Below are 27,535 nucleotides of genomic sequence, written 5' to 3'. Positions count from 1 at the left end.
CTATTTTCCTGTGCTTGTTCCTCCCAGACCACATACATCCCTGCCTTTGGTTCCTTCCGTATCTATATCTCATAATGTTGTACAATCCCTAAACGCTCATGCCTGCATAGCCCTGTAGGTAGTAACCTGCATGGTAATCTGTAAGGAGCTGGTAATCTGTAAAGTGCTCTGGAGAGCTGCTGACTCCTCTCAATGGGTTTGACACCTGGACAGTGAGGCTGATGGCTCTTCTGTGACAGCCCCAGGAAGGGCTGTGAGAGGCCCCCCCCTTCTCTCTGAGTTATTTGGGTTCCCCAACCTGCCATCATGACTTTGTGCTCCTTTCTGTTTGTGGGGATAAGCTTTTTAATCACAGAAGAAATGATAGAGTTGCTGGACAATGACTGGCCACACTCATAGACAGTATGAAACCTGATCACTTACTTAATTTGAAACCTTGGAAGCTGCCCTTCTTTTTCCCGGCAGTACTGACCCTGCTGCTTTAGCTGTTCTAAACAGTGAATGAAAAGAGGAAGATTTTCATTCTCAGTTTACTACCACTGCAACTAACAACTCTCTCTTCAAATACTAACCTAATAACTGTCAATTACAGCTACCAGAACAATCCTGCCTGCACTTGGTTGTTTTCAGTATTCAAGCACTGACCCATAGGTAATCCATTTCAGTGGTGACTGAAGTGAATCTTCTATACTAATACTATGTATGTTTCAAATCCAACTCGAGGCCATTTTACAACAGACAAAATGGGCAAAAAAATGTGGGTAAAATAGAAGTATTTGTAAAATGTTGACCAGAACACTGCTCCTAATTTTCAAGTGCTCTTCTCATTTTTTTCCCTTCCTCAGCTTTCTTAATCTGAGAAAAATAGAGCAGAGGCAGAAGGAAACAAAAGTAACAGGATGAGTAAAATAAACAATTACAAGGCATTGTGCACAGGTTACTTCAGATAATAAAGAATGCCTTTACTGAAGTTGCTTCAGTTTCCCTACCTGCCCAACCCTATTATCAGCAGAAAAAAGCCTGATCCAATTTGTCTTCAGGAGTGAAGGGATGGTTAAGGGCATGAATTGGTCTCTGGTGAATTTAGGGAAGCTTAGCTAAATTATTGATGCAACAGTAAACGTTGCAGTTCAAACAGATTAGATGCTGAATTATTTTCTAAATCCTGCTTGTTTAAAAACAGCTGTACTATCTGAAGTATAACAGTTCATTTTTAAATCAAGAGATTGTATTTAAATGTCAAGTATACGGTCTATTTGTTTATCTTTTGCTTAAAAAAATCAGAATGATAGCAGATAAGGGTAATGTATGAAATGTCACTGACAACTCTGTGTGGAACTATAGAAATACTACAACCACTAAGCTGCTTTCAAATGATCCCAAACAAATACATCAGCATAATATACTGTATGTATTTTGTCTCAAATGGATGAGTTCAAAAGACCCGCAAGCTCTAATAAAGGCATTTCTTTGCTGAATTAGCTTTCAGGTTGAATACGTGATATTTTCTTAATAAGGGACTCACTGGTCATATATTGGTATCAAATGGTCTTTTGTTTAAAAATAAATGCGAGTCTAGATATCTGGAGTTTATTCACATTATTCACATTCCACCACACCGTGTGTAGAATTCCCAGACCCTGCTTTTTTTTTTTTTTTTTTTTTTTTTTTGATAATCATTAAATAACGGCAGTAATGGCAAATTCTTATTTTCATGCATGACCCTCAGTTAGACCCTGAGTTCCTCAACTGGAATTCTTTCTTGGGTACAAACAAAATTGCCTTGGATGAAGAATGTAGTCTTATCCACTATTATAAAAGCACTTAATGAGATGATCACAGGTACAGAAGCTATTCAGCTGGCTCAGAGAAAATATTCCATGTTAGCCAATTTCTGTTCTGCACACAAAATTCTCCTGGCATTACAATGCTCACAAAAATCAAGTGAAAATGGGATTAAAACCTGTATTTTATTTTCTATAGTATCATCTAGCACCAGGGACTGTTACAGAAAAAAATTGTCTTGTTGCCATGGTAACGATGTAACAGATAGTAACAGTTTTTTATCATCATTCCAACCAGGGTGTAAAACTGATGCTTCAGTTGACTAGCTTACCTGCCTTGAAGAGGGAAGACAGTCTTGTGCTACCTGGAAGCAAGATCTATATGATTCATACTAGCAGCCCCAGTTGGCTATTCTCTCCTACTATTCCTGCCACTCTTTATATTCCTGCATTCATTCCTGAAAACCCCTGCAGCCCTTGAGCCCTTAAGTGACCCGTGGATGGTTGTGTAATCTCTTGAGTTCATTGTTTTGGAAATAAAGTGATGTAGACCCAGAATGAACTTCTGGTTGGAATGTGAACCAGAGCAGTAAATTGCAATGAGCCTGGGTTAGTTTACATTATTAATAAAGCAGTGTAGTAAGTTAAATAGGAAGCTGAGGAAATTAAAAAAGGCTAATTAGAAGACCAGATTTTACAAGTCCCCTGAAGACTCAGATTTGGTAGAGGTAGCTGCTTTTTTTTTTCATTCGTTTCCTCCCCCTTCCTTTCTCCATGCAGTCCTGGCTATGGTAGAACACCTGGTACAACCGGGAGAGAGATCAGCCTACATTTGGCATATGGACATGAGAGCAGGAGACCTAACTGATGCTGATGTAAATGGTCAGTTCTGAAAACTTGGAACAGAAAGCCAGCAAGGGTTAGGTGGCACTCTGTCAGTTCCGTCTCAATGGTACTATCTCTACATGTACAATCTGTGTGTAGTTATTGCAACAGCAGCTATCCATACAGAAAAGCTAACCCAAATAATTGTATTCCTGGAGTAAAGACAACACATCCTGGCAGATGCTTTTTTATTTTAAAGTCATGATGCATAAGTGGAGTATAGGGTTGAGTGGGTATTTCTAAAGGCTCTACAGAAAAATAATAAAAAATCCTCAACTCCTAAAAATATAGATATTAGTGTCTTATATAGGGCAGAAGGGTACTATCTCCCCTTCCCTAAGGGCTTTTTGAATGGGAAAAAAATCTTGATTTTTCCTTTAGTAATCCCTAAAGGTTCTGCTTCATTAGGTTTTTTACAGTTTCAGTAAGCACAGATGCTCAGAGACAAAAGGAGCTTTATCTGGCACTCATACTACAAACAGTATATGGTCTCTATGCAGGAAGAAAAGCTATCACAAGACACAACTGTATTAGATTTCACTTAAAAGGCATTTCTAAAGAGGGTTGTCTAGTGTGTGAGCACAGAGACCACCACCTCCAGTTCAAGAACAACTGGAGAAGAGAGAGTGTAGCTGTAAGCTGTTTAGTTACATTTTCTTGTAGTTGCTAATCAGCACCTCTACATTTCTAGAGCAGTACCATGCCTGGCTTATTGTCACATTATTCATTATGTGATTATGATGTTCTCAGTTTAATTAAATAACTTCAGTCCTCTGTTTCTTGAAAAATCATGGCATTATTGCTACTGGGAAGCTGAAGAATATTGTTATTTATGAATAAAAGGTCCATATTTGCTTTTGAATGTAATGTACTTAAAACAATGTTTCATGTAGCAAATTACTTTCCTTGCAAGTAAAACATTTTCAACATCACTCAGAGAAGGTGAGAGAAGTAACTCAGGCTTTTGAGACTGAGGACCAATCTATGTTAAGTAGCTAGTTAAGAAGAAATTTATCCCTGACAAATCTCATTTGATGGATCACTATCATCATGACTATTCAAGGATCATACTAGAGTTCTCAAAATGTTAATAGTCAGCTTTACTCATTATTAAAACTAGGAAAACAAATGGTAAAGAAGAAATATAATATGCTCAGAACCAGGGAGCTGGTTGTTCAGAGAGTATTTTGATGTAATTTATACATTCATTAGCAATTTGCTTAACATCTAAACTGTAAAATAACTGTTGGTAACAAAGCTTATCAGCAAATACCGTTTACTTCAAGAAATCCAGAAAATGATGTAGTAACACATTTATTGATCACTTTACCAACTAAAGATACAATTTTATACAGTCAGTCAACAGCAGTAACATACTTTATGAGAAGCTATGCTTTTAAAATGGTGTTTACAATATGGATTTCACTACAACTTTTCAAGCCAAGCTTTGACAGTGCTAATCAAACAACTGCTGTACTTTTTCCCTAAAACACCAACAATAATGTTGCAGACAAAGTAGCTTTTCCATTGTTAATGTGGGTTTAGAATTTAACAAGACAACTTTAAAAGTTTTATAACATCCATAACATTGTCATTACTTTAACATTCACACTGATAAAGTGATACATTTAATACTTTCTAGCATTAATAAACAGTGTAAAAATATATTGCATATATATATATATATATAAATTTGTTTCCTTTTCCTGAAAAACCCTAGTACAAACTAGTAGTATATGATCCCCCTTCAAGTTTCTTTTACTTATTTTAAAGATTGAATAGTAGTAGTTTTAAATTAACAGAAACAAAGATATGGAAATAGAGAATCACTGTTGTGCTCCCCCATAACCTCTTGTCATGGTCACTAAGCATATTAACCCCTTGGTAATGGTGGTTCTGTTTTTGCTAACACCAGTTAGAATTTTGGCACTGACTACAGTGGGGATAAGATTTTGCCCAGTGTGCTTCGCACTGGATGGTGCCTGGCCCCCTTCATCAAGTGGTTAAAAATCTTTGCTTAGGATGTGTTTATCTGTTATAGTTAAGATTAAGAAATGCTATGCTCAAGTTGTTCATTTGCAATAATGAACAAAAAGGTTCAGTGTTAAATCAGTGAGAAAACAAGTAAACTTGTAAGGTTAAATGATCATGTAAAATTTTTACCATGTTGAAAATTTCACAGTGAACACAGTAGGCTAGTACAGCTGAATGTTAATGTTTGCAATGCCTGCAATTATAAATATTGCAGGCATTTATTAGCACACAGCAGCTTCCTGGTTTTCTGGACCAAGATGAAAGACAAATGAAAATAATAACAAGAAATAGTAAGATTCACTGAAGGTTTTTAATCATGCTGTACAGTGCTCTCCAAGGAAGACTATGTCAAGACCTATCTCCATATCGCAACTATTTAATGATTAAATTTTTATTAGTGCTCTAGGTAATCAAAGACAAAACAGTTTTGCCTCTACACCTTATGATCAGGTCCTGACAGCATGCACATCCAGATTTGTGCAAATAAAGAATCAAAATATCTAAATCAAATTAGAAATGGATGTTGGAACAGCATGGACAGATAAACAATCAAAGGAATAAAGCATAATGTGGATAAATAAATGGTTCATGACTGAAGAAAACCAACCTCAAACATTCAAAAATTATACTTCTGTATAAATATATATTTCTCCTGTAATATTTAAATCTGTGAAACATAAAACCTTGCTAAGAATAAACTTCAATATACTTATCCAACATTGACCATTTCTCTGCTTTACAGAATGTAAAGACAAATTACTTTGTATTATAAGTATTATACAAAACATTTTCCCTGCTGCAATAGTTTGCCAAAGCTGATATATTTTGAACCCAGCACAAAGATAAACACAAACACGCTTTTGTTGCATCCAATAACTTTGTTTTTGTCTATGACTTTGTCATTTCATACACTACAATGCTAACAGAAGTAGTTTGCCAACAGGATTTTATACGGGACATCAAAGTTTGTAGGTTAACTGACCTTACACAAAGCGTTTGTAAAGAGCTAGTATGTATTTAGCATGAATATTACAGACATACAGCATTTCAGTTGCATTAATACAACCCTATTTAACAGAGCCCAGGCTGCATTATTTCACATTATTTAATTACTTTGTTTGAAAATAGCATTTGAGCAAATGAAAGCATACAGAAACTCATCTGATGTAAACTGGAGTTTAAAATAATTCACCATAGTGGGGATACAGATTGCCATTTTTTTTTTATTTTGTTGATCATCCATAATATAGCTCCCGATCAAAATGTAAAGATGGGTGAAGTATGAGTGTATTTCTAGGGCTACATTTTTAGTTAACTTAAATGTAACTTTATTCACGTTTGTGATCTGTTCTGAAAAATGTGCAAAGTAATAGAAAAATATGGAATCAAGATAACTGAAGGGCAAATTATCACGAGCATTACCTTTAAGACCTTTACAAATGCTTACAACAAAATTTACTTTGTACAGTGCCATAAGCTTTACAGTAACTCACAAAAAGAGATGCTGTATAACTATATTTGAAAATTAATTCATTGGCTGTTTACCTCCAATGGAAAATGGTGGGTGCTTAACTTTTTTCCAAATCAGGTTAGTCAGTTGGGCATTTCAATGTCAATTTCCAAATGTAAGGTATTAAAAAAAAAAGGGCTTTTCTTGCCACTCATGTATACCTATGCCCCAAAGTAGTGCATGTGTGCATACATGTGCACATGTGCATGATTACAAAAGAGAATTTATTTTTTAAAAAATCGGTTCAGACTACCAGTATTGCAAATGCCTGTCAAGAATACCGAGGAAATAGACTGGGTTTTTTTCCCTTTTATTTATCATCAGGGTTGCTCTTGCCAAAGTCTACCTAGAGTACATGATCAATTAGTTCGAATGAAACAAGCCAATTCAAACATTTTCTGAGAACAAAGTAAAGAGTTATAGCTTAAAGTTGTTTTGAAATCCACCTTCTCCGTATGGATTTTGAAGCAATATAGCCAAGGTAATATACTGAAAAACATTTAAAAATACAAAATATATTACAGTTATTTCTCCCTGCAAAAACAAATTACTTGGACAATTAAGACATGGAGGTTCTATCTGCAATATTCTTTAGCTCCCTGAAGCACCATTCCTAGCTGGGACGTCTTTCAAAGCATTGTTTTTGAGTTTAATGAGCAAGCATGAATGCAACTAAAGGCATCTCACTAGTTTTAGGATTCTGAAGACTTAAAAAGAACATCCCAATCCATCATTTCCAGCTTATATTAGGTAAACCAAATGGGCACTTGGGTGCACAAAATGAATAACTGAATGTCTTGATGCTATTTTATGGGCAAACACTCCAAATACAGGAGGTGCATGTGTATCAAGTTGAGGCACTCCAGACTATGAGAATTTCACACAAGTTTGAGATCTGTCATTATGCTTCAGGTATTTAATTTTATAAAGGTTTATGCAAGACTCAAGTCCATAGGTATTGTACAACAGTTCTGTTTCCTGTTCCCACCTCAATATACCATGACTTTGGACTTACTAACTGATGATGAACAACGGCGTGTATACATAGTGAGTGTCAACTTGCTTCACAAAGTTGGGACAAAGGAAAATATAGGGCCCATCCAGGACATAATTTTAAATGGTCTCTTGAGAGCGCTCAGAGGAAATCTTGCTTTCACCCTGACTCTCTCTTACTTCCTCACTGTGGAAAAACTCTTCTTGTGACACGGAGTCTATGTTAGAATCAATAGGGTAGATGTGTAAAAACATAAAAGCCTCCTTAGATCTTTACCTTCATGCTATGGAGGGAGAATGGCAGTGTCACCAACTGGCCAAGCTGAACAGCACTGGCTGCAGGACTAGAGTTTGGCCCTAGTAAGATTTAAGGTTTAGATCAACATATATATGGTTTAATTACTTAGCTGGATGCAGAGAGTACGCATACGCACACGCAAACCTGTACAAGTCCTGTGTATTACATTACTTATTACCAACTAATAGACAAGCTAAGAACAGAATATTCACACTACAAACAGTGTACACAAAAGTGTAGTTACTTTGGCACACACGCAAGGCTAACAGTCAGTTAAGAGGACAGGTACTAGTGCAACACATTATATTTGCTCTATCATGAAGGTAAAAGGTTTGTTTCTTGGCCAGTGCAAACAGAATTCTCATTCATGGATGACAGTCACATGCCCCCAGAATACATGCATCACTGAAAGGCACGGTTATGTTTTGAGTATTATACATGCAGGCACAAAGAATTAAAATTTATTTTATAATTATGACAAGCCTTAAGGAAAAAAAACCTATCAATTACAACTTTAAAGTTTTGGTTATGGAGAAAGATACACAAGGATTTTCTCTACAGATGGTTACAGATGGCTGGGAAACCTATCACTTGCAAGCCAAACCCGTAACAGCCATTTGTCTTTTAGTGCTGGCTAATTCCAGCTACCATTAAAAAAAATGTTAATTGAGCCAATAGAGGGAAAATACAAGTGACTGAAATGCTAATTCATGAACAAAGCTTTCTATAATGCCAAAAAGTTGTTAGAAGAATTTTTAATTTCGGTAAGGTCAGTAAAATACATGGAAAATATCATACTTCAACCCAAAATACCTTTGAAGGCCAGTCTCTATGCTGATGAAAAACACAAGTTGTGACATGTGATTAGTTTTGAAATCTCCTTTTCCCTTCTCTAAAGTGAAAAAGAGGTAAGAAATATCATAGCTTTTTTAAAAAAAGTGGCTAGATCCAAATATTTGATTACAGTTAATGGCAACTGTTCACATAGGACTGTTGAAACAATGTATGGTTTTTTAATGCCTGCTTCTCAGTGACACTACTGGGATAGCTTTGATAGCCACAAAATGCAGGACAGTAATTTTTGTTTCTGGTACTTCAATATTGGCAAGATTGTTGCAAAACTCTTTACAAGTAACTAAAGCACATGGAGTGACTAGATGGAAGGAGTTAAGATGCCCAAAAAAAGCAGATGCTTGTAAAATTAGGTACCCATGTCCTTACTTCGGAGAGGACATTTAGTTACAGTCTGGACTATGGTGCACAGGAAGAGCATAGCTCAACAACACTTCAAGGGTTGAAAAATGGGTCACTTCCTGCACCCCCTGAGCTATCCCCTCCCCTCATCTCTGAGGTACCAGCTGTTACTTGCTGTCCTGAGAGTTGAGGGAATGGCAGATGAACAAGAAAATGTACTTTGCCTCATTCCCAAGCAGGCCTGGAACTTATGGCTAACATTCAAGCTAGTATTCAGGCTTTTCATTTCCTACAGATACTAGTGTAAAAGTAAGAGCTTAAGTAGGTGGTTGAACCCCTCATTACACAGCTGCATTTGGTGCTTTTATTCATATCCCTTATCTTCCACACCAAGTGTAGTAAAAGAGAAAAATCTTTCCAAAGTACTATCTTTCCAGCCACAAATTCCCTTTGTCACTGTCATATCAGAACGACTTCTTTTCATACATCTGTTTGATTGAACTTTAAAACTATCCAACTGTAGAAACAAAGAAACAACAAAGTGTGTTCCTCAAAATAAAATACTGCTATCTGAGGCATCTTCTCAGGTCCTGGTCCACAGCTCATTATGCCAGCAAAAGTATTTCAAAGAACTTTGCATCAGGTCTATACAAAGTGCTTTGGTTCATGGCATGGATTTTGTACTGTACAAGTAATGTAAAGTAAACTCTGTCAGAACTCCAGCTAGTTCCATCAGCCTCTTCTACGCAGAGTAGCTCAATTTCTAGTCAGTGCCAGCTTGGATCTGCCTGCATTCTCAATTCCTTTGCATACCTGGGCTCTTTCACACTGTGAACTAGCAACTTAAAACCTGATTATACCTTAAAACCTTCCTAACCAATCGCTCTTCCTGTGCAGCAAGTCTGGCATTACTGACACTCAGTGTTTGGGTACTTGAGAAAGCCTGACACTTGTGCATCTCAGGTTAAGTATCACCTGATGTGCCAGACAAGGCAGCTGGCTAACAACAAACAGCCAGACCAACAGTGTGCTGAAAGGGCTCTGCAGAGGACTGGACTTCATTTAGGCTGGGTCCAGATTTTTTCAGCTACCAGTGAGTTATGAGTCAAGTCTTAAAGTCAATGGGAAGAATAGGAACACTGGTTTTGCCTGTAACTTAGCTGAAGGATTTATCAAGGTTTAGAGGCTTAGTCTTTTTATTCATAAAAAACAGGACTATCCTGGAGCCTTCTTCAGGCGCACAGGCACCAGTGATGTAGAAGAAGGTTCTCTACATTTAGACAGTTCATGAGCATGCTGGAATAATTTAGCCATTGTTGGTATCACAGTATGCTATTTTCTGCCTCAGAGTTTCACAGGTCACCAGTGCAATGCAGGAGCGGATAATCATCCATTCCATGGAAATTTTTCTTCAAGAACAATAGGTAACACTTGGAAAGGCTTCACAAAGCTGGATGCTTCTCATCCTGAGCATCCTTATATACATCAAAAATCCTCCCAGGTAACCAGAGCCAACCACGGGAAAAGCCATTTAAATCTTTACAAGAACATGTGCTAAGTTTTGGCAAACTTCCCTCCCTCTTCAAAACAAAACCTAAAATAAGTTATAAACAAACAACCCAATCTCCAAGTCCACAAGGAAGTCCTTGCCTTTGTTTGCTATTGTTGTTTTGGTTTCAGGCTGATGTATGGGCTCAAAGGGTCATTGGAGGCAAAGTTACAAGAAAGGCTACCATTCAATGTTAGAAAACCAAAACATGAACAATTTAAGGGCTGAAAACCAGTGCTCTGTTCCCAGACATTGCCCAAAATATAGACTTTTGACCTGCATGGCACATGGCAGCACACACTGCTCACTAAATTTTATGTACTCTCAGTGGGATGCTGATACCTGCTGATACAAGTTGGGGAGAGCAATGAATTTATTAACCTTTATTCAGAGTCGAACATGAAAATCAGTGCATGAGCTCTTTTTGAAAGAAAGCAAAGCAGAATTGCTAGCAGCTGGTTTTGAATACTGGAAATCTTGTCTTTCATAATTTTAGAGAAGCAGAGCAATACATTAGGGTTACTTGTTCAGCTCTTGTGGAAAATTGGACCAGCCTTTTCTCTCCTTTTTAACCAACACAAAAATCAAGTTATTTTTATTCCTGTTAAGCTGTTTTGGCATTCTGGGCCCCAGGCAGGTCAGAAATAGCTGCCTGTACCTTAGGTCTGTGGAACTGGTTCTCATTCTACAGCAGTGGAAAGCCATTCCCATCAATACTATTACTCCCAAGTTAGGTACTAAAATCAAATCACTTGGCTTCAAACAAAATCTAACATAAAATGTAGCCCAGTTATAAAAGTATATTTTTGTGGGCAAATTGCACCTAATTACATGGATATTAATTGTAAATGTCTTTATTTCACGGGGCCATAAAATTTCCTTATATATGCTATAGCTTAAAGGGAATATGTGCCAATGTATGTGTATAATAACATTCACTTAATAGCAATCTGATTGGCAGTGTTTAGTTATAATCTATATTTTAAAGCTTTATTAGCTTAATGCCCCTTAATTTCAAATGTGAGGCAGTGCAAACTTGAAAACTGACTTCAAAAAGCTTTAATAGACTTTTTTAGTAATGTCTTGTTTCTCACCTCTCAGGTTAGTACAATAGCTCTGTCCAAATCCAGCCAGTCAGAACCATGCTACAGTACACACAGTAACAAGCACAAAGTATAGACAGGAGGAAAGTAAGGGCTGGTATTTTTCACCTCTTTCTGTTGACATAATATACTTGAGAACCTATACTGTCCTAGAAATAGCTTTTTTTTTTTCAGTTTTTCATGAGTGGTGTATGACAGGCTAGCACCTTGTATATTACAACCACTTACTCCCCAATAGTATATTGTTGAATGTTTTCAGGAAAGTGCCAAATCCCTTATAAGACATTTTTTTAAAGCCCCAAAACAGTAGTCAAATCAAGCTGCACAAATAATGGGATATTCTTCAGAAAGACTGCTATGAAAGACCCTTCTTTTCAAGAGGTTCTCTCTGACATCCTCAGGGCAACTGGACATTTAGGAATGTTTGACATCTTTTGCTTGAATTGACAAAGTGTGGTATAACTGCTCTTGACTTTGTTGGGTTTTTTTTTTGTCTAAAGCTCAACAAAATGATGTATTTTTTGTACCAATATATTTATTTTTGCCAATATACACATGAGGAATGTAATGAAGTGGCTTTGTGCTGCAAGTAGCTCAGCAGATGTTGAAATCAGTTCCAGTTCCTGAAAACAACTTCTTGACAACATAGTCTTAGCATTCACAATAACCAAAACATGTGGGATTCATCTACATCATTCTTACAAATATATTCTCTTTCCCCCTCTTTTTCTCCCTCTGTGTTGTAAACCCTCAGCCTTACTTGCTTCCTTGTACTTTATGATCATATGTGCCTGCATGCTTATAGCCAGATACATATCCTGAAGCATCCACCAGATCTTCTCGGCCAGCTTTGCCTTTTCCTTTGCCACTGGGATCAAACCTCTCTTTGTGAGAACCTGTGAACTTTGATGTATCTGTAAGGCGTGATACAGTTGGAGATGAAATGGCTTTCTATTGGAAGAAAGAAAAGAAAAAAAAAAACACATCAGAAATCAATTATTCTTAATACAGATATCTGTACATGCTACCAACATTTAAATCTTTGCTAATGATGGAGACTACATAAGTATCTACTCACTTCCAGCAAAAGAACATAAAAAACATTTGTTTCTTGCCATTACATACAATGAGAATAATCATATAGCCAAGAACAAAATAGCGCAATTTATGTCAAAAACTTTTGGACGAGATTTTCAATATGAGATACTTCTGTTTATTAATCAAGTTCTAAGCATCAAAGATACAAAGAAGTCATAGGGAACAGCCCTGTTCAAAATCCATTATGTCAACATCCAATCATAAAAGCCTGGCTCCACCAATACAGGAGAAACAAAGCAATACAGCCAGAATTCACTGCTTCAAGAGACAAATTTATTCTAAACTCTAGGATTCATGAGAGAAGCAACAAACTAGAAAAACAGAAACTTATTTTCGATGTTAGCTAATTAGCAGTCTATGAAATGGCACTGAGCAAAGACTTTCCTCTACATTGTTTCCACTGAGCCATATCAGGCTACTTAAAAATCAGTTTTGCTGTCACTGAGACAGAGAAAATTTGATTACACAAACAGAAAGAAAAATAAATTTCACAGAACAATATACAAGCACGCTAACCTGTGTGCTTGGACTGGGAACAGTCTCTCTGATCCTTAAGTTTACATTTTATAATCAGAAAAGAAAGGACACTAAAGGAGAAGGGAAAACACAAAAAAATTTTGTGTAGCACTGGAAATCTTGGGTATCTTTCCTATGTGTGCCACCCTGTTAGCGTGCATTTTAGAAACAAAAGTGACATGGGCTTCACTGCAGTGAAGTAAATGCTCTGGGAAACTGTCTTTCATCAAAAACCTCATTCTCCCTCTACACATCCTCAGCCCAAATAAATGCTTATTAATGAGACCTAACAAATGGGCTGACACATAGCTCTTCCATAGGATGACATACGTCGAATATCTTTTAATGCTGAACATTAAAAGATCAGAGACTTGGAAAAGATCTTTCAATCTGTACCAAGAGGAAGAGGATATTTGGATTCAGTTAGAATGGGAATGAATGCTATAATTTGTACACCATGGAAGCTGAATGTCCCCCACACCATTTAAATAAAAGCTGTTTTGAGGGAATTTGTCCACATACATAACTACTTAATGAGAATCTCAGGTTGTATATTTCCGCTTTTCTCCCTCCAAACATACCCAACATGTGAAATACTGCACTGCTCTACAGCATTACTTTCACATAAGGCCCTGAGGGGAAAGGTGGTGTGGAAGTGAGAGTTCCATCACTATCTGAAAGAAAACAACCACTGCAGCATTGATTTCTCAAAACAGCATTACTGAATGACCTTTATGGACTCTTGCCTTGCAGTCTCAGAGTACTATTTGCAGAAGTGGTTATTTTTCTGTGTTGAAAAACAGAAATTAAGACAATGCTTAGGAAGAAGTATTGCTTCTTAATACATACAGGTTTCTTGTCCACATTGGCCTGCTAGCACCTTATAACCAGGAAACAAGTATTCACAGTAATTTAAAAAAATACACCCTGTGATCAGTAATTGTGTTAGCACCCAGCTAGATAAAATGAAAATGCAATAAAAATGTATAAGCTGAAACATCAAAAGCAGCAAAGTAAAAACTCCCAGCCTGGTGCCTAGCTGAGAACTTATTCTTTCTGTTCCTCAAGGTATTAACAAATCGAACGAGTTGTACACACAGTCACACAACAGCACCAAAGGACTGTCTGGCCACTGGAAATTATGCTGACGACTCGAGGAAAGTGAAGTTACACACTTCTGTAAGAGTGCATAACCTGTTAGCTTCACCCTGGGCACAGGCACTAGGAATTCTGTGCTATTTTAAGTCTTACTTGTGGATCACTGTTTTGTTTGTTAAGTCAAGGAAAACATGGGGGCTTGTACCTTGAAAAAAATTCTGGCACAAACCAGTAGGAATAAGCTTTTATATGGTGTAGTGCTTCCTGTTATGCAGTGTTCATGAGTAAGAACCCAGCCACTACTTGAAGACAAATTGTCAGACTGCTTAACTGAACAAAGTGTTCTACCAACAACCATTTTGAACCATGAAGCACCTATAGAAGCGGGCAGTACACGCTCACCTAATTCATAAATACATAGGGTCCCCATTTCATTTTCGTTTTAAAACCCGCATAGGTCATAACAGCTGCAGAAGCATACTAATAAAGGCTGACTTAGGACAGAATACATGTGGGGAAGTTTCTTATGCTTGTTTAAGTTATTACTAGATCATTCTCCCTCCAAAAAGAACATATTATGCTTCTGAATAAAGGCATTTTCTTAACTATTAGCACACTTCTTGTGTGTTCTTAACAAACTTATGAAGAAAATGAAGATCCCATCTGTGATTCTCCCCATGTAAGCCAGCAAGGAAAAAGTTAGGGCACCATACTTGCCAATGTATCTTTCACCATCCTTAACATCAGGAGAAGCTGCTATAGAAGTTGATCAAAGGACTAAACTTTGCTCTATGTTTACTTATATAACACTATTGCTAAAAGCTACAGGAAGCTACCAGTGTTGTATTGTAAACATGGAAATACTCCAAATGCAAGACAGGGGCAATATTCAGTATAAAGTTAATTAAACCTAACACATATTTACTTTCCTTGTATTTCATCACCACTACTTTACAGAAATTCAGTTTTCTCTAAATATACATGTAGAGAGAAGTCTCAGAAACTCTAGTTGACTGTCTTTTTCTTTACCAAATTAATTCTCATGACAGACTGCTGTTCTGAGAATTTGTAATATTAAGTTTAATCACTGTTTGGAAAAAGAAGGACTACAGCTTCTGCTCCTCTGTTTCAAAGCAGTGGCATGACAGTATGAAATTTGCCTCAATACCCAAATTACAATAATAATAAATATGAATTTTGGTACAGTAACATAATTATAACAGACATACTAAGACTTGTATGAGTATGAATGTATGAAGTATGAATATGAATTACAATATGAAAGGAAATACACATATATTAACACACAAGAAGAAATAGTAAAATGAGGATTAATAGAATGGCCTATGTTAATAACAAGGGGCGTTCTCAGGAAACTACTCCCAGGACATCCTTCCCAGTGGTAAACTTGAGGTATGTGTTGTTTATATCAAGACATTCTGCACTCTGGTAAGACCACAACACAGATGACTTATCAGGAAAAAAAAGGTGCATCCTAACAAGACGATAGCAACAAGGTTGAAGCGTGCCACAGAAGCCTTTCCTTTTCCTGTTAGTCTGCTGGGGAAACAGTGACACATTTCAAAACAACATGGAAAACAGAGAATGGGCAACAGCTTGGCCTACAATTTATGGAGACTGAACGAAGGACCAGTCTGTAAAACTATTGATTCTTAAAGGTCATGAAACATTTAAGCGAAAACTAGTTTGTCTTTGCCAATCATGAAGAACCCAGGAGACATAGTGATGTCTCAGTAGTGAGTATCTGTTGTCCTCTGTGTCCCACACACAGAGGGGATGCGATGTGTGTGCCAAAATGTGACCAATTTGGCACACACATCTTCATGCTTGACCATGAGAGTGTGAGTGAATGAAATCTATCAGAAAATAGGTACATGCAAATGAGAATCAGCTTACTAGAGACTTTGATTTTACCTTCACTTAGCACTGAGAGGGGTTTTTGGGTTTTGTTTGTTTGTTTGTCTTCCCCCACTACTTTCCCTTGATACTTCTCCATTTGGAATTTACTAGTCATCTGTCTACAGATTTCACATCCACTACTTCCTTCTAGTGTCTCATAACATTGTTACGTCCTCCAGTGAAGACTTGTGCTAGGACTAACATGAAAACATTCTTTTATAATTCATACTTCAAATGCTAGAGTCAAGTGTGTTCCCAGTGCAACAGCAATAGAGCAAATGGTTGAAACACAGAAAAAAACAGGTGTATGGTTTAGCACCCCTTTGATATATCTCAAAAAGAAAAAAAAACAAACCATCACACTTATTTAGCAGACAACTTGGGACAATTGTTCAGATCTTTGGCTTTCATATCTATTAATTGAAAGTTGATATGTGTATGTGCAGGGAGAAAGAAACAACAACATTCTAAGTAAAGGTAAATTAATACTACAGATTAAAAAATACAATTTTTTTGTCCTGAAAAACAGTTAAACAAAACCTAAAGCCCCAGCACAATGAACATCACCACTGCAGAGCAAGAACAACAGTGATCCCACATCCTGTGTTCTTTCAGCCCAGGATGTATCAGAAGTCTTTCTGCATCCCAGGAGTCACAATATGTGAAACGAACATTAAGGCAGTAGCTGCAAGGCAAACATGCTTTCTTCCAACTGTTTTTGACTGAGTAAGAACTGCAGTCTTTTCCTAAGTTGCACGTGAAGTCACTGGTGCACCCCTTCCCACATGTGACAGCTGGAAATCCCTGTTGGTTACTAGCTGGCACAATTTCTATGAAATGGGAGATTCGCTTTGTTTCCAACAGTACAAAATTCAAACAATTTTAATTCCTTGTACAATAAGCTCTCACTCCCTGAACTGATTCACCCATATAAAAGATCACAGATAATGAGATGCCACCATAAGGCTATGCAGAACACCCCACTTCTTCTCCTTTTATGTTTCCTATGATGAATGCATATCCATTACAAAGAAAATATTACATCCTCTTTAAGGTTGTGTGAACATTACACAGAAGGGCCAGGTGCAATCTAAGCATCCTGCTAAGGTGCTTTCTTTCAAAAAAGCCTTTGTAAAACAGAGTAGAATATACAAGGACTTCACGTCTGGCTTGGACTCCTCAACCAGAAGCAGCTAGTGGTACTATATATCACAAAATCATAGAAGGGCCGAGGCTGGAAGAGGCCTCTGGAGGTCATCTGCTCCAAACTCCCACCCCCTCACCTAGAGCCAGTTGCTCAGGATCATGTCCAGATGGCTTTTGAATATCTCCAACGATGGAGACACCTCCCTGGGTAACCTGTGACAGTGCCTGGTCACCTTCATAGTGAAAAGGTGTTTCCAGAAACCTCCGATGTTTCAGTTTGTGCCCACTGCCTTTTGTCCTATCACAGGGCAGTACTGAAAAGAGCCTGGCACCATCCTCTTTGCACCATCCCTTCAGGTATTTATATACATGGATGAGATTCCCCCTCGGGCCTTCTCTTCTCCAGGCTAAACAGTCCCAGCTCTCTCAGCCTCTTTTAATAGCAGAGATGCTCCAGACCCTTAGTCATCTTCATGGCTTTTCACTGGACTCTCTCCAGTAGCTCCATATCAGTCTTCTACTGCAGAGCCTGGAATTGAACATAGCACTCCAGATGTGACCTCACCAGTGCTGAACAGAGAGGAAGGATCACCTCCCTCAGTCCACTTGGCAATACTTTGCCTAGTGCAGCCCAGGATAGCCGTAGCCTTCTTTGCCACAAGGGCACATCACTGTCTCGTGTTCAACTTGGTGTCCACCAGGACCCCCAGGTCCTTTGCTGCCAAGCTGCTTTCCAGCTGGGTGCCCCCCCGAATATACTGGTGTGCAAGGTTGTTCCTTGCCAGGTGTAGGACTTTCCACTTCTCCTCGACGGACTTCCCAACGTCCCTGTTGGCCCATTTCTCCAGCCTGTCAAGGTCCCTCTGGATGGCGGCATCTGGGTGACCTATCAGCCACTCCACCCAACTTTGTGTCGTCAGAAAACTTGCTGAGAGTACACTCTGCCCCATTGTGCAGATCACTAATGAAAATGCTAAACAGGACTGGACTGAATATGCCCCCTTTGAGGTACACTGCTAGTTACTGGTCTCCAACTTGACTTTGCACCACTAATCAACACCCTCAGGGCTCGGTCATTCAGCCAGTTTTCAATCCACCTCACTGTCTGCTCATCCAGCCCCTACAGCAACAACTTGAGGGGCTACGAGACTCTTATGGGAGACTATGTCAAAGGCCTTACTGAAGCCCAGATAGATACTATCCACTGCTCTTCCCTCATCTACCAGGCCAGTCACTTCATTGTAGAAGTTTATCAAGTTGGTCAAGCATGAATTTCCCTTGGTAAAGACATGCTGACTACTCCTGATGACTTTCTTGTCCTTCACGCGCCTGGAAATGATTTCTAGGATTAGCTGTTCCATCACCTTCAGTGTCCTAAGGTGACAAGTTTATTCATAAAGCTCATCTTCTTTGAGCCGATGTCTTATTTTTAGTGAACTGCCTTTATGCACCCAACTTGGGTTTTATCAAAATGGTGTTTCTGTTTATGAATAACAAAACCAACTACAGAGACTAAACTGGCAATTGAGCAAAGGGCAAAAACAATTGAAAGAGCAGCCGGGAGCTCATTCTTCTGTGCAACCCAGCTGTTCATTACTAATTACACATGGGCATTGGGGGCCAAATAAAAAAAGAGGGGTGTGTGGGGAGCTGACCATCCCTCATCAGTGGGGAAAAATGTAGGAAGAAATACAGTGAACACCAAAATGGGCTGGATGAGGACAATTTCCATCTTAGCAAGTCAACACTCTCCCTTCTTTTTCACAACAAACCTATTTTGTCTGTGGTTTGTTGTGATTCTATCATGTTACATAGCAATTGTGTTCGAACTGTTTACTATCTAGAGTATGTTATATAATCTCTCTAGTTACATTTTTCTAAAGGCAATAAATTACTTGGAGCCAACCTCCTCCTTTCCTTTCTGTGAGCCCACAGAAGCCTCTATTTTCCTACTCTTATTTGCACATAGAGTTAACCACAAAGTTTGCATATCACAGAAGATGCACATGAACTTTTATTTTTTTTAGTTTTTTAAAAAAACTTTCTCTTTAAGAGAAAAGTTACTTAGCACAACAGAATCCAATATAATCAGTGTATAAACACAGTTTGGAACACCAAATGAATCAACCAAAGGTACTTTCCAAAAACGTCACGACTTCTGTTCTCCAAGACTCACCATTCTTTCCTTCACCCAGTTATTTCTATTAACACAAGACAGCAGCTATAATTTCAGTGTCTTTGCCTCTATTGAAAGAGGAGGTCACTCACAAAAGACCTGCTCATTCACCAACCTTGTAATTTTACCGATATTTTGCTGCACCATTGTGCTCCCTCTAATATTAAAAAAAAAAATTTTAAAATGGCTATTGCTCCTTCATTGTCAGCTTCCAACCAAAAATGTGGCCACATGACCTCCAAGTTCATGGAAACATCTCAGATGAGTCAGGAAAGGTATGTATGCCTCCTGCTTCTTTCAACTGAAACTCCTTTCACACCAAAACTTCACTGAGAATATCAGAACAGGCCACAGACTCAGGGAAATAAAAAGAAATTTTATTTAGACCAGTAGAACTGCTAATTTAAAGTGATGATGCATTTTTTATTAGCAATTCATTTTTTTTCTCCATTTGTCAGCGTTTACAGAGAAGTGCTACTAAGACAGCAAGGAACTTGGAGCATGTGACATACAAGGAGAAGGTGACTCAAAAGAAAATAAAACCAGGGGAGGCAAATCTTATTCCTGTAGTCAATAGAGGGGTTATATGAGAAATAGAGCTAGTTCAGAAGTACATAGCAAAAAAACCCACAACCAAAACAAAAAAAGCCCCAAAAAATCACAAAACAAAACAAAAGATAATGGACACAATTTAGAAGGTGGGAAGTTCCAACTAGACACATGGGAATTCTTCACCACTGTGGGTGGTCAAGCACTGAAACAGCTTACCTAGAGAGACTGGGGATTCTCTATCACTGGAGATTATCAATACTTAAAAACATAAAGTAACAGAACAATTTAGGTTTGAAGGAACCTTTGCATATGAGTCCTTACCTGGCATAAACACCTGCTCACAGCAAGGCTCAAATGAGCTTGCACAGAAACTTCTCCAGTCAAGTCCAGAACACAGAGGTTCCACAGCCTCTCAGGGAAACTTGTTCCAATGTCTGACTACACCCAGTGTAAAAAACAAAACAAAAAATCCAACATCTCATCCAAATTACAAATTATCCATGTTCCAACTTCTGTCTGTCTGAAACCGCCCGCATACCAAAGATAGGAAGTGAAAGCTGTAGAGTCTTTTTAAAGCCTGAAGCCCTTAGCAACAGTGCCACATGCCTCCCTCCTCCTTTCTTATGAAAGACACCTCTGCAAACTCAGGCAGATTTTGCCTTCTACCTCATGACAACAGATGAAACATCACCCTCTACAACTACCTGAAAGGAGGCTGCAGAGAGCTGGGGATGAGCTTCTTTAACCGAGTAATAAGTGATAGGACAAGAGGTAATGGCCTCAAATTGCACCAGGGAAGGTTTAGACTAGATATTAGGAAGTATTTCTTTACAGAACGGGTTGTTAGACGTTGGAATGGGCTGCCCAGGGCAGTGGTGGAGTCCCCATCCCTGGAGGTGTTTAAGAGTCAGGCTGACATAGCGCTGAGGGATATGGTGTAGTTGGGAATGGTCAGTGTTAGGTTAATGGTTGGACTGGATGATCTCCAAGGTCTTTTCCAATCTAGATGATCCTGTGAATCAAAGCAGTGAACAGAGCAAACAGACATTCCATCTCACCAGTTTCGAGAATTAGAATAAGTTTCAGAAATGTACTACCAATTCTTATGAAATTGAAAGGAACTACAGTAAAAAGGAAATGAGAGTACAGAAATCAAGAACATACATTCCATCAATATAACTGCAGAAGAATATAGCAATATGCTGAAGAAAAAGACATCCACTGAAAGCCATGCTGTTGCACTGGCTTGGCCTGTTTGCAGCAGAGAAACTGCATCAGTACAGTTAAGTCAGCATGAATTTTATGGATTCAACAGGACCTCTAACTCAACTTTGGTGTCAAAGGCTTCGAAGCATCTTACAAAGCCTGTGCTACAATCATGAAAATAGGGTAATAGCGTAAGACTAAAAAGATTCCCCACACTTTCAGGACTCTTCCATCCAGAACAAATTTGAGACAAAGACGAAGAAAGACGATTCAGTGCTGATAAGGTCATGCATGTTCTTCATTTTCTGTCAGCACTCATTGCCATCCTTTTTACGAAGCACACAGTTTAAAACACCAAGCTAATGCCAAGAGCATTCACCTGGCACAATGCAACAGGCTGGACAACCAGAGCAGTGCAGCACCACACAGTTGGAGCTGCGCTGCTCCCATTTCTGCAGCTAGCACAGCGCGTGGCAAGCTCTCGTTAGCTGTGCACCCTGTGGCTTTGCACAGAACATGGCACCATTCCCAAAAAGGATCTCCACAACCAATTACTGGAAAGTAAATGCAGCATGAAAAGCTACTGGACATCAGGAATATCATACATTCAAAACAGACGTGAAGTGCATGGGTTTTACAATGAACTCCCATCTCCACTGAAACAATTTGCCTGAAGATATTTTCCACTCTTACCATCCCTGACAAAGATTCAGCTTTGGTTTAATGCTGTTCCACAGCTTAAGCAGAAACTTACTGGCTTAATGCAAAACACTGCAGTCAGGTTTTCTGGGGGTTTCTGCCTGAATTACTAACGTACAGATAGTACAGAAACATTCCCTTCCTACCTTAGGTATTGTGTCTTTTTAGCAACCAGTGGATCAAAGGAAGTACTGGAGGCAAACATTACCTAACAAAATGGCAGACTGTGAGCATTACTCCCTCCCACCCGTTTGGTTCTTTTGTTGTCTTTGTTTTTTTAAACAATCATCTTTTCTCAAGTGATAAATTAAATCAGTGATATTAACACTCTGATGGGAGACCTGCAAAAAAAGTGGTGCTGGCTATTCAGGATACGATGCTGCTATTCAGAGGAACCAGTAGCTCAGTAACGATACTTCTGTGTAGAAAAGCAGCAGTGCGCTGGGAGGGCTTGCACTGCTGAAAATGCTAGTGATAGGCAGTAGCTAAGGTGCTAGTATTACTCCTTACCAGAAGGGTGAACGTTTTAGCCATGGTCTTCCTGGATACACTCTGTCAACTGTCATCATCCTTCCCCAATTCCTCACAGAAACTGGATGCCTCTCTGTATTTGCTCCTTCAACCATGAAACTCTAGTATCTAACAGCATTTCTTCCTAGAAAACGTTGCCATAGAGATTTGTTTATGTATTTAAAATGTTCTGGGAGCCTTCGGAATCAGCACCAATGCTGTTAGCATTCTTAGCAAGATTTTAAAAATTATTTATTTCCCAGTAACATCCAGAACCTTTGTAACGAAAGAGAACCTAAAACTGACTATGAAATGGAAAAAAGGGAAAGCTTTTCCTTTTGGAGGGATTATACCAAGACTCCACACCAAAAGGCCTTCTTATTTTTAATTCACAGCAATACATGCATATGCATTCAAAAAACCTGCAAAAAGTCAGGAACAGAAATCAAGCTTCAAAGAAAAGTCTGGATTTCGTTCATGCTTCTGTAGTTTAGTGTGCACACAGACACACACACACAAAAGAAAGTGATAAGCAAGTCCACTTCAATAAAGCCAGAAAGTAGTTAACACCATTTTAATTAATCAGGGTGATGACTTTCAGAGGAGTGGTTTCCAGTAACACCACTTGGGTGTTTTAACACTGCAAGTCCTAACTATATATAGCACCTAAAACTTCTCATCCAACTAGTAGACCAGCCAGAGCTAGACCAAAGAACATTTTCTTTCCCTGCCACAGTCATGGTATACTGTAACCAGCCCCCTAACCATCTTGGTGGCACTGCACTGGGCTTGTTCTAGTGTCTCAGTCTCTTTCTTGCACAGGGGAGCCCCAGACTGGGCACAGCACTCCTGATACAGTCTCACAAGCACCAAACAGAACGGTGTACTGGGTCTGGCTGAGCCGCAATTGGTTCTCCCCTAGAGCAGCCCTCATGGTGCTGTGTTTTATGTCGGGAGCTGGCAGGGTGTTGACAGCACACTGGTGTTGTGGCTACTGCTGAGTAGTGCTTACACAGCACCAAGGCTCTTTCCAACATTTTCCCCCCACAGTGGGACGGGGCGGGCAAGATCTTGGGAGGGGACACAACCAGGACAGCTGACCCGAACTGACCAAAGGGATATTCCATACCATATGACGTCTGCTCAGTATAAAGCTGGGAAAAAGGAGGAAGGGGGTGGGGTCACCCTTGGTCCTCCGAGGCAACCACTACGTGTATCAGAGCCCTGCTTCCTGAGAAGGCCCGACATCGCCTGTTAATGGGAAGTAGAGAATAAATCTGTTTTCTTATTGCTTCTGCACGCGGACCTTTGCTTCGTTTTGCTTATATTAAAACTGCTTTTGTTTTACCCACAAGGGTTGGCTTTTTTCCTATCTTATTTTCTTTCCCCTCTTTGCCCTGTTAAGAAAAAAGGGGGAAGGGAGGGGGAAGTGATAGAGCGACTTGGTGGGTACCTGGCATTTAGCCAAGGTCAAACCACCACAAACAGCAAGATCACTTCCCCAGACCTGCTGCCTACACATTTACTCATGCAGCTCTGGATGCGCCTACCCTTCCTGCCTACCACAACTCACTCGCTGCAAGGACTGCTGTGGACTCACGTCCAACTGGGTGCCCACCACGACCTCCACAGCTGCTTCCTAGACTGTCAGCCCACTGTCCAGCCCATACCTCACCAATCTGGTGATGAAGCGACCAGGGCCATAGCCTTGCCATAATCAAGGTATACTATACCCCTTTGCCCACAGTGCCAGTCATTTCATCATAGAAACCAATGAGGTCCATCAGATTTGACTTACCCTTGGCAAATCCACGCTGGCTGCTCCAAATCACCTTCTTGTCCTTTGTGTGTTGAGAAAGGGCTTCCAAGAGGATTTGCTTCACAACCTCCACAGGGACTGAGGTTATGCTGCCTGGCCTGTACTTACCTAGATCCTCCTTCTTGCCCTTCTTGAGGACACCTGTGATGTTTGCCTTCTTCCAGTCATTGGGAACCTCCCCCAGCTCCCGTGCCTTTTGAGGATGATAGGGAGCAGCTTTGCAACGAGATTGCCCAGCTCCTTCAGCACCCTTGGACACATCCTACCTCGTCCCATGGACTCGTGTATGTGTCATTGGCTCAAGTGATTCTTAACTCAGTCTCTGGGTACTGCTTCATGCCCACAGACTGCTAGCAGGTTCAGGGACCTGGGAACCCTGAGGGCAAGCCCTACCTATTGAAAAGGGAGGGAAAAAAAGGCACTGAGTATCTCTGCCTTTTCCGTGTCCCTTGTCACTAGGTCCCCTGCCACACCTGGCAGTCGGCCAACACTTTCGCTACCAGTGTACTTACAGAAACCTCTCATGTTGTCCTTCACCTCCATCATTAATCTCAACTCCAGGGGCACTTTGGGTTTCCTCTGTTCCTTCATGCATGGGCTATATTCCTCCCACATACCTCTCTCCCTGCTTCCACCTCCTGTCTACTTCCTTTTTGAGTTCGAGCTCAGTCAGAAGCTCCATGTTTATCCATGCGGGCCTGTTGCCATGCTTGCTTGACTTCCTGCACATGGGAATGGACCATTCTTGTGCTCTGAGGAAGCTGTCTTGAAGATCAACCAGCTCTCCTGGGCCCCTCTGCCCTCCAGGGCAGTTTCCTGTGGGGAACTGAACAGGCCAAGATCTGCCCTTCTGAAGTCCAGGTTTGTAATTCTGTTGTTCACCTTGCTCCCTCCTCTCACGACCTTAAACTTTACAGTCACCTGGTTGCTGCAGCCAAGGCTGTCTCAGCTCTTGCATCTCTAACCACTTCTTCCTTTTGATTGTAACAGGTCCAGAGTATCTCATTGAATCACTGATCGTTTACATGAAGAAAAAAAATTTAAGTCATTTTAGAAATCTTATGGATTGCTTACTTCCAGTCATTTTAGCTTGATTAATCTCAGCCATGAGTACCAATGCCTGGGGATTGCGAGTTTTTTTCCAACTGCCTAAAGAAGGCTTTGTCTATCTCCTCTTCTTGACCAGTAGGTCTGTAGTAGATGCCTTCTGCAACATCATCTGTGCTGGTCTGTACTCTGCTCCTTACCTGCAAGGTCTCTACTTGCTCATCACCTGCCCCAAGGCAAAGCTAGATGCAGTCAAGAGAAGCCTTTACATAGATCACAATCTCTCTTCCTCATCTTCCCCACTGTATTTCCTGGAGATCCTCTATCCATCCCTTGCAGCACTCCAGTCAGGAGAGCCATCCCACCACACCTCCATAATCTCAGTGGGGTCATAGCTCTGCAACTAATATGTCCTGCTTGTTTCCCATGCTATGTGCTTTTGTGTACAGGCATTTGAAATGGGCACCAAATACTGCTGCATTTAGAGAAGGGTGAGAGCCTCTCTTGACAAGCTTGTCACCTAGACATATATGCTCTGCCCCTTATGACCTTTTCTCTTCAGGTTATGGTAACCTTCCACACCCAGTTTAACACTCTCCTCAGTAGATTAGCAAGCCTAGTTTGCAAAGACACTCTTGCTCTGTTTCATTAGATTTATTCCATCCCTGCTCAGTAGCCCTCAGTAGCAGACAGGCCACCACTGTCCTAACCTCTGGGGAGAGGTAGGAGCACTCTGCAGCACAGGACCTAGATAAAGGGTTCTTCCATGAGCACATCAGAGTCCTTGGCTCCAGAGGGTAGTCCTGTGGACTACTACTACCTCATAATAGATGTCCATGTGCTGGACAGTATGTCCTGAAGCATGTTGAGACCACTATTGTAGAGTCATCAAACAGACCCACATAGTCTTGAGTGCAATTTCTGAGCCTTTGCACTCTTGCTGCAACAACTGCTATGTCTCATCTGCTGTGCTCTGGGTTCCTTGCTCTTTCCCTAACAGGTCCCTTTTTGTGAGAATACAATCCTGCCCACAGCACCATCACCCTGAGCACCCATCACCTAGCTTTTAAAGTACTGTCACTGCTGTACTGCCCTGCCACCCACACCACCCTCACAGCAAATTTGACTGGACTAGGCCCCGAGCAACATGATCTAGCTTTGAAGTTGGTCCTCCTGTGAGCAGAAGGTTGAATGAGGTCATCCCAGGTCCCTTCCAATTGAAATTATTCTACATTGCTATGTCAGTGACCCTGTTGAATATACAGAGGTTCAATCGATTTCAGTTCAAGAGCCATCAATGACCAAGCATTTATATCCACAGGAGGTGTAGAAATGCATTCACATAATTACAGCACACAGCTTTTGGTAAAGCAAAAGAACAAACCTCAGTCTTGCTCTTGTAGCCTTTGTGTAGGAGTGAGGGCAACTAAAAGGCCCTAGACTTCGTTTACATGTCTGATTGTAAACTGTCAAAGATATACGACCTGCACTGTATATTCTATTGCCAGATCACTATCGTATGAGCTAATAAAGCCATGGCTTAATTAACCCCTATCACTTGCCTGTTGTTTTTCTTCCTGTGTGACCAAGCCAACCATACACCTTCCGTTGCAGATTAGAAAGCAGCCCAAAATTTCACTCAGTTTCAATGTCTGGCTGCTGAGCCTTCTCAACCACATCAACCACAAGCAGGGATTTTTGTAATTCTACCACATTCTGAAGGAGAAGAAAAAATAAACAGAAACAGAAAAAAAATCTTCTATTACAGCATACACTAAAATCCTCATTGTCTGATGTGAAAGTAAACTTTCCAACCATCCTGTTGAAGCTGTGGTTTCCCCAGGCTGCCATTCAGTACAGACATATTGCCCTGCCTCCCCTTCCCCCACCCAAACAGAGAGCATAAAACATAAGAAGACACAAAAATCTCCAAATGCTGCTGAAGTATACTTATCCACAAGCCTCACTTAATCATGCTTTTAACTCACTCCTTAATATGTTTAGATAAATGTATCAGCAGTCACACTAAAGTTTTCTGACTGAAACCTGAACTAAATCTACATGACCTACAGCAGAGCTATACAGAGCAGGGGACATACTACATGGCATGACTGAGTTACCCTAGAACAGTTTAAGAAAAGCTGCATGTAACTCTGTCTAACCATATAGAAAGCAGTCCAACTTAACACTTCCAGGACATAGACTTCCCAAAGTAAACAAAGCATTAGAATGCTTGCATATAGATTTCATATCTGCATTCCCAGATTGCTGGGTGGACAGTGGCCATGTATTTAATAATTTTAATGCCTTTAATAACCAAGTGTTTGGTTCATTTTTATTACCCAGGAACTAAATTAGCATGATAAAACAAACATAATATTTGGGGTTTTCACACACA

General features: G+C 39.8%; 1 protein-coding gene across 3 annotated transcripts in view; it reads right to left on the bottom strand.

Annotated features, from left to right (window-relative positions):
• Positions 1 to 3,967: 3,967 nt before the first annotated feature.
• Positions 3,968 to 27,535, bottom strand: part of TPPP (tubulin polymerization promoting protein) — a 104,863-nt gene continuing 81,295 nt past the window's right edge. For 2 of the 3 annotated variants that reach the window (XM_074830168.1, XM_074830159.1), the window contains exon 4: positions 3,968 to 12,301. In XM_074830168.1, coding sequence (XP_074686269.1) covers positions 12,107 to 12,301 — 195 coding nt within the window. In that variant the 3' untranslated portion in view covers positions 3,968 to 12,106. Of the gene's footprint in view, positions 12,302 to 26,695; positions 26,854 to 27,535 lie in introns of all 3 variants that reach the window. The other variant, XR_012623919.1, reaches the window with a different exon arrangement.

Source organism: Strix aluco, chromosome 1 (assembly GCF_031877795.1).
Source record: "Strix aluco isolate bStrAlu1 chromosome 1, bStrAlu1.hap1, whole genome shotgun sequence".
NCBI classification, from domain to species: Eukaryota; Metazoa; Chordata; class Aves; order Strigiformes; family Strigidae; genus Strix; species Strix aluco.
The sequence above is the reverse complement of the archived record's forward strand: the minus strand, read 5'-3'. Positions and strand labels throughout refer to the sequence as shown.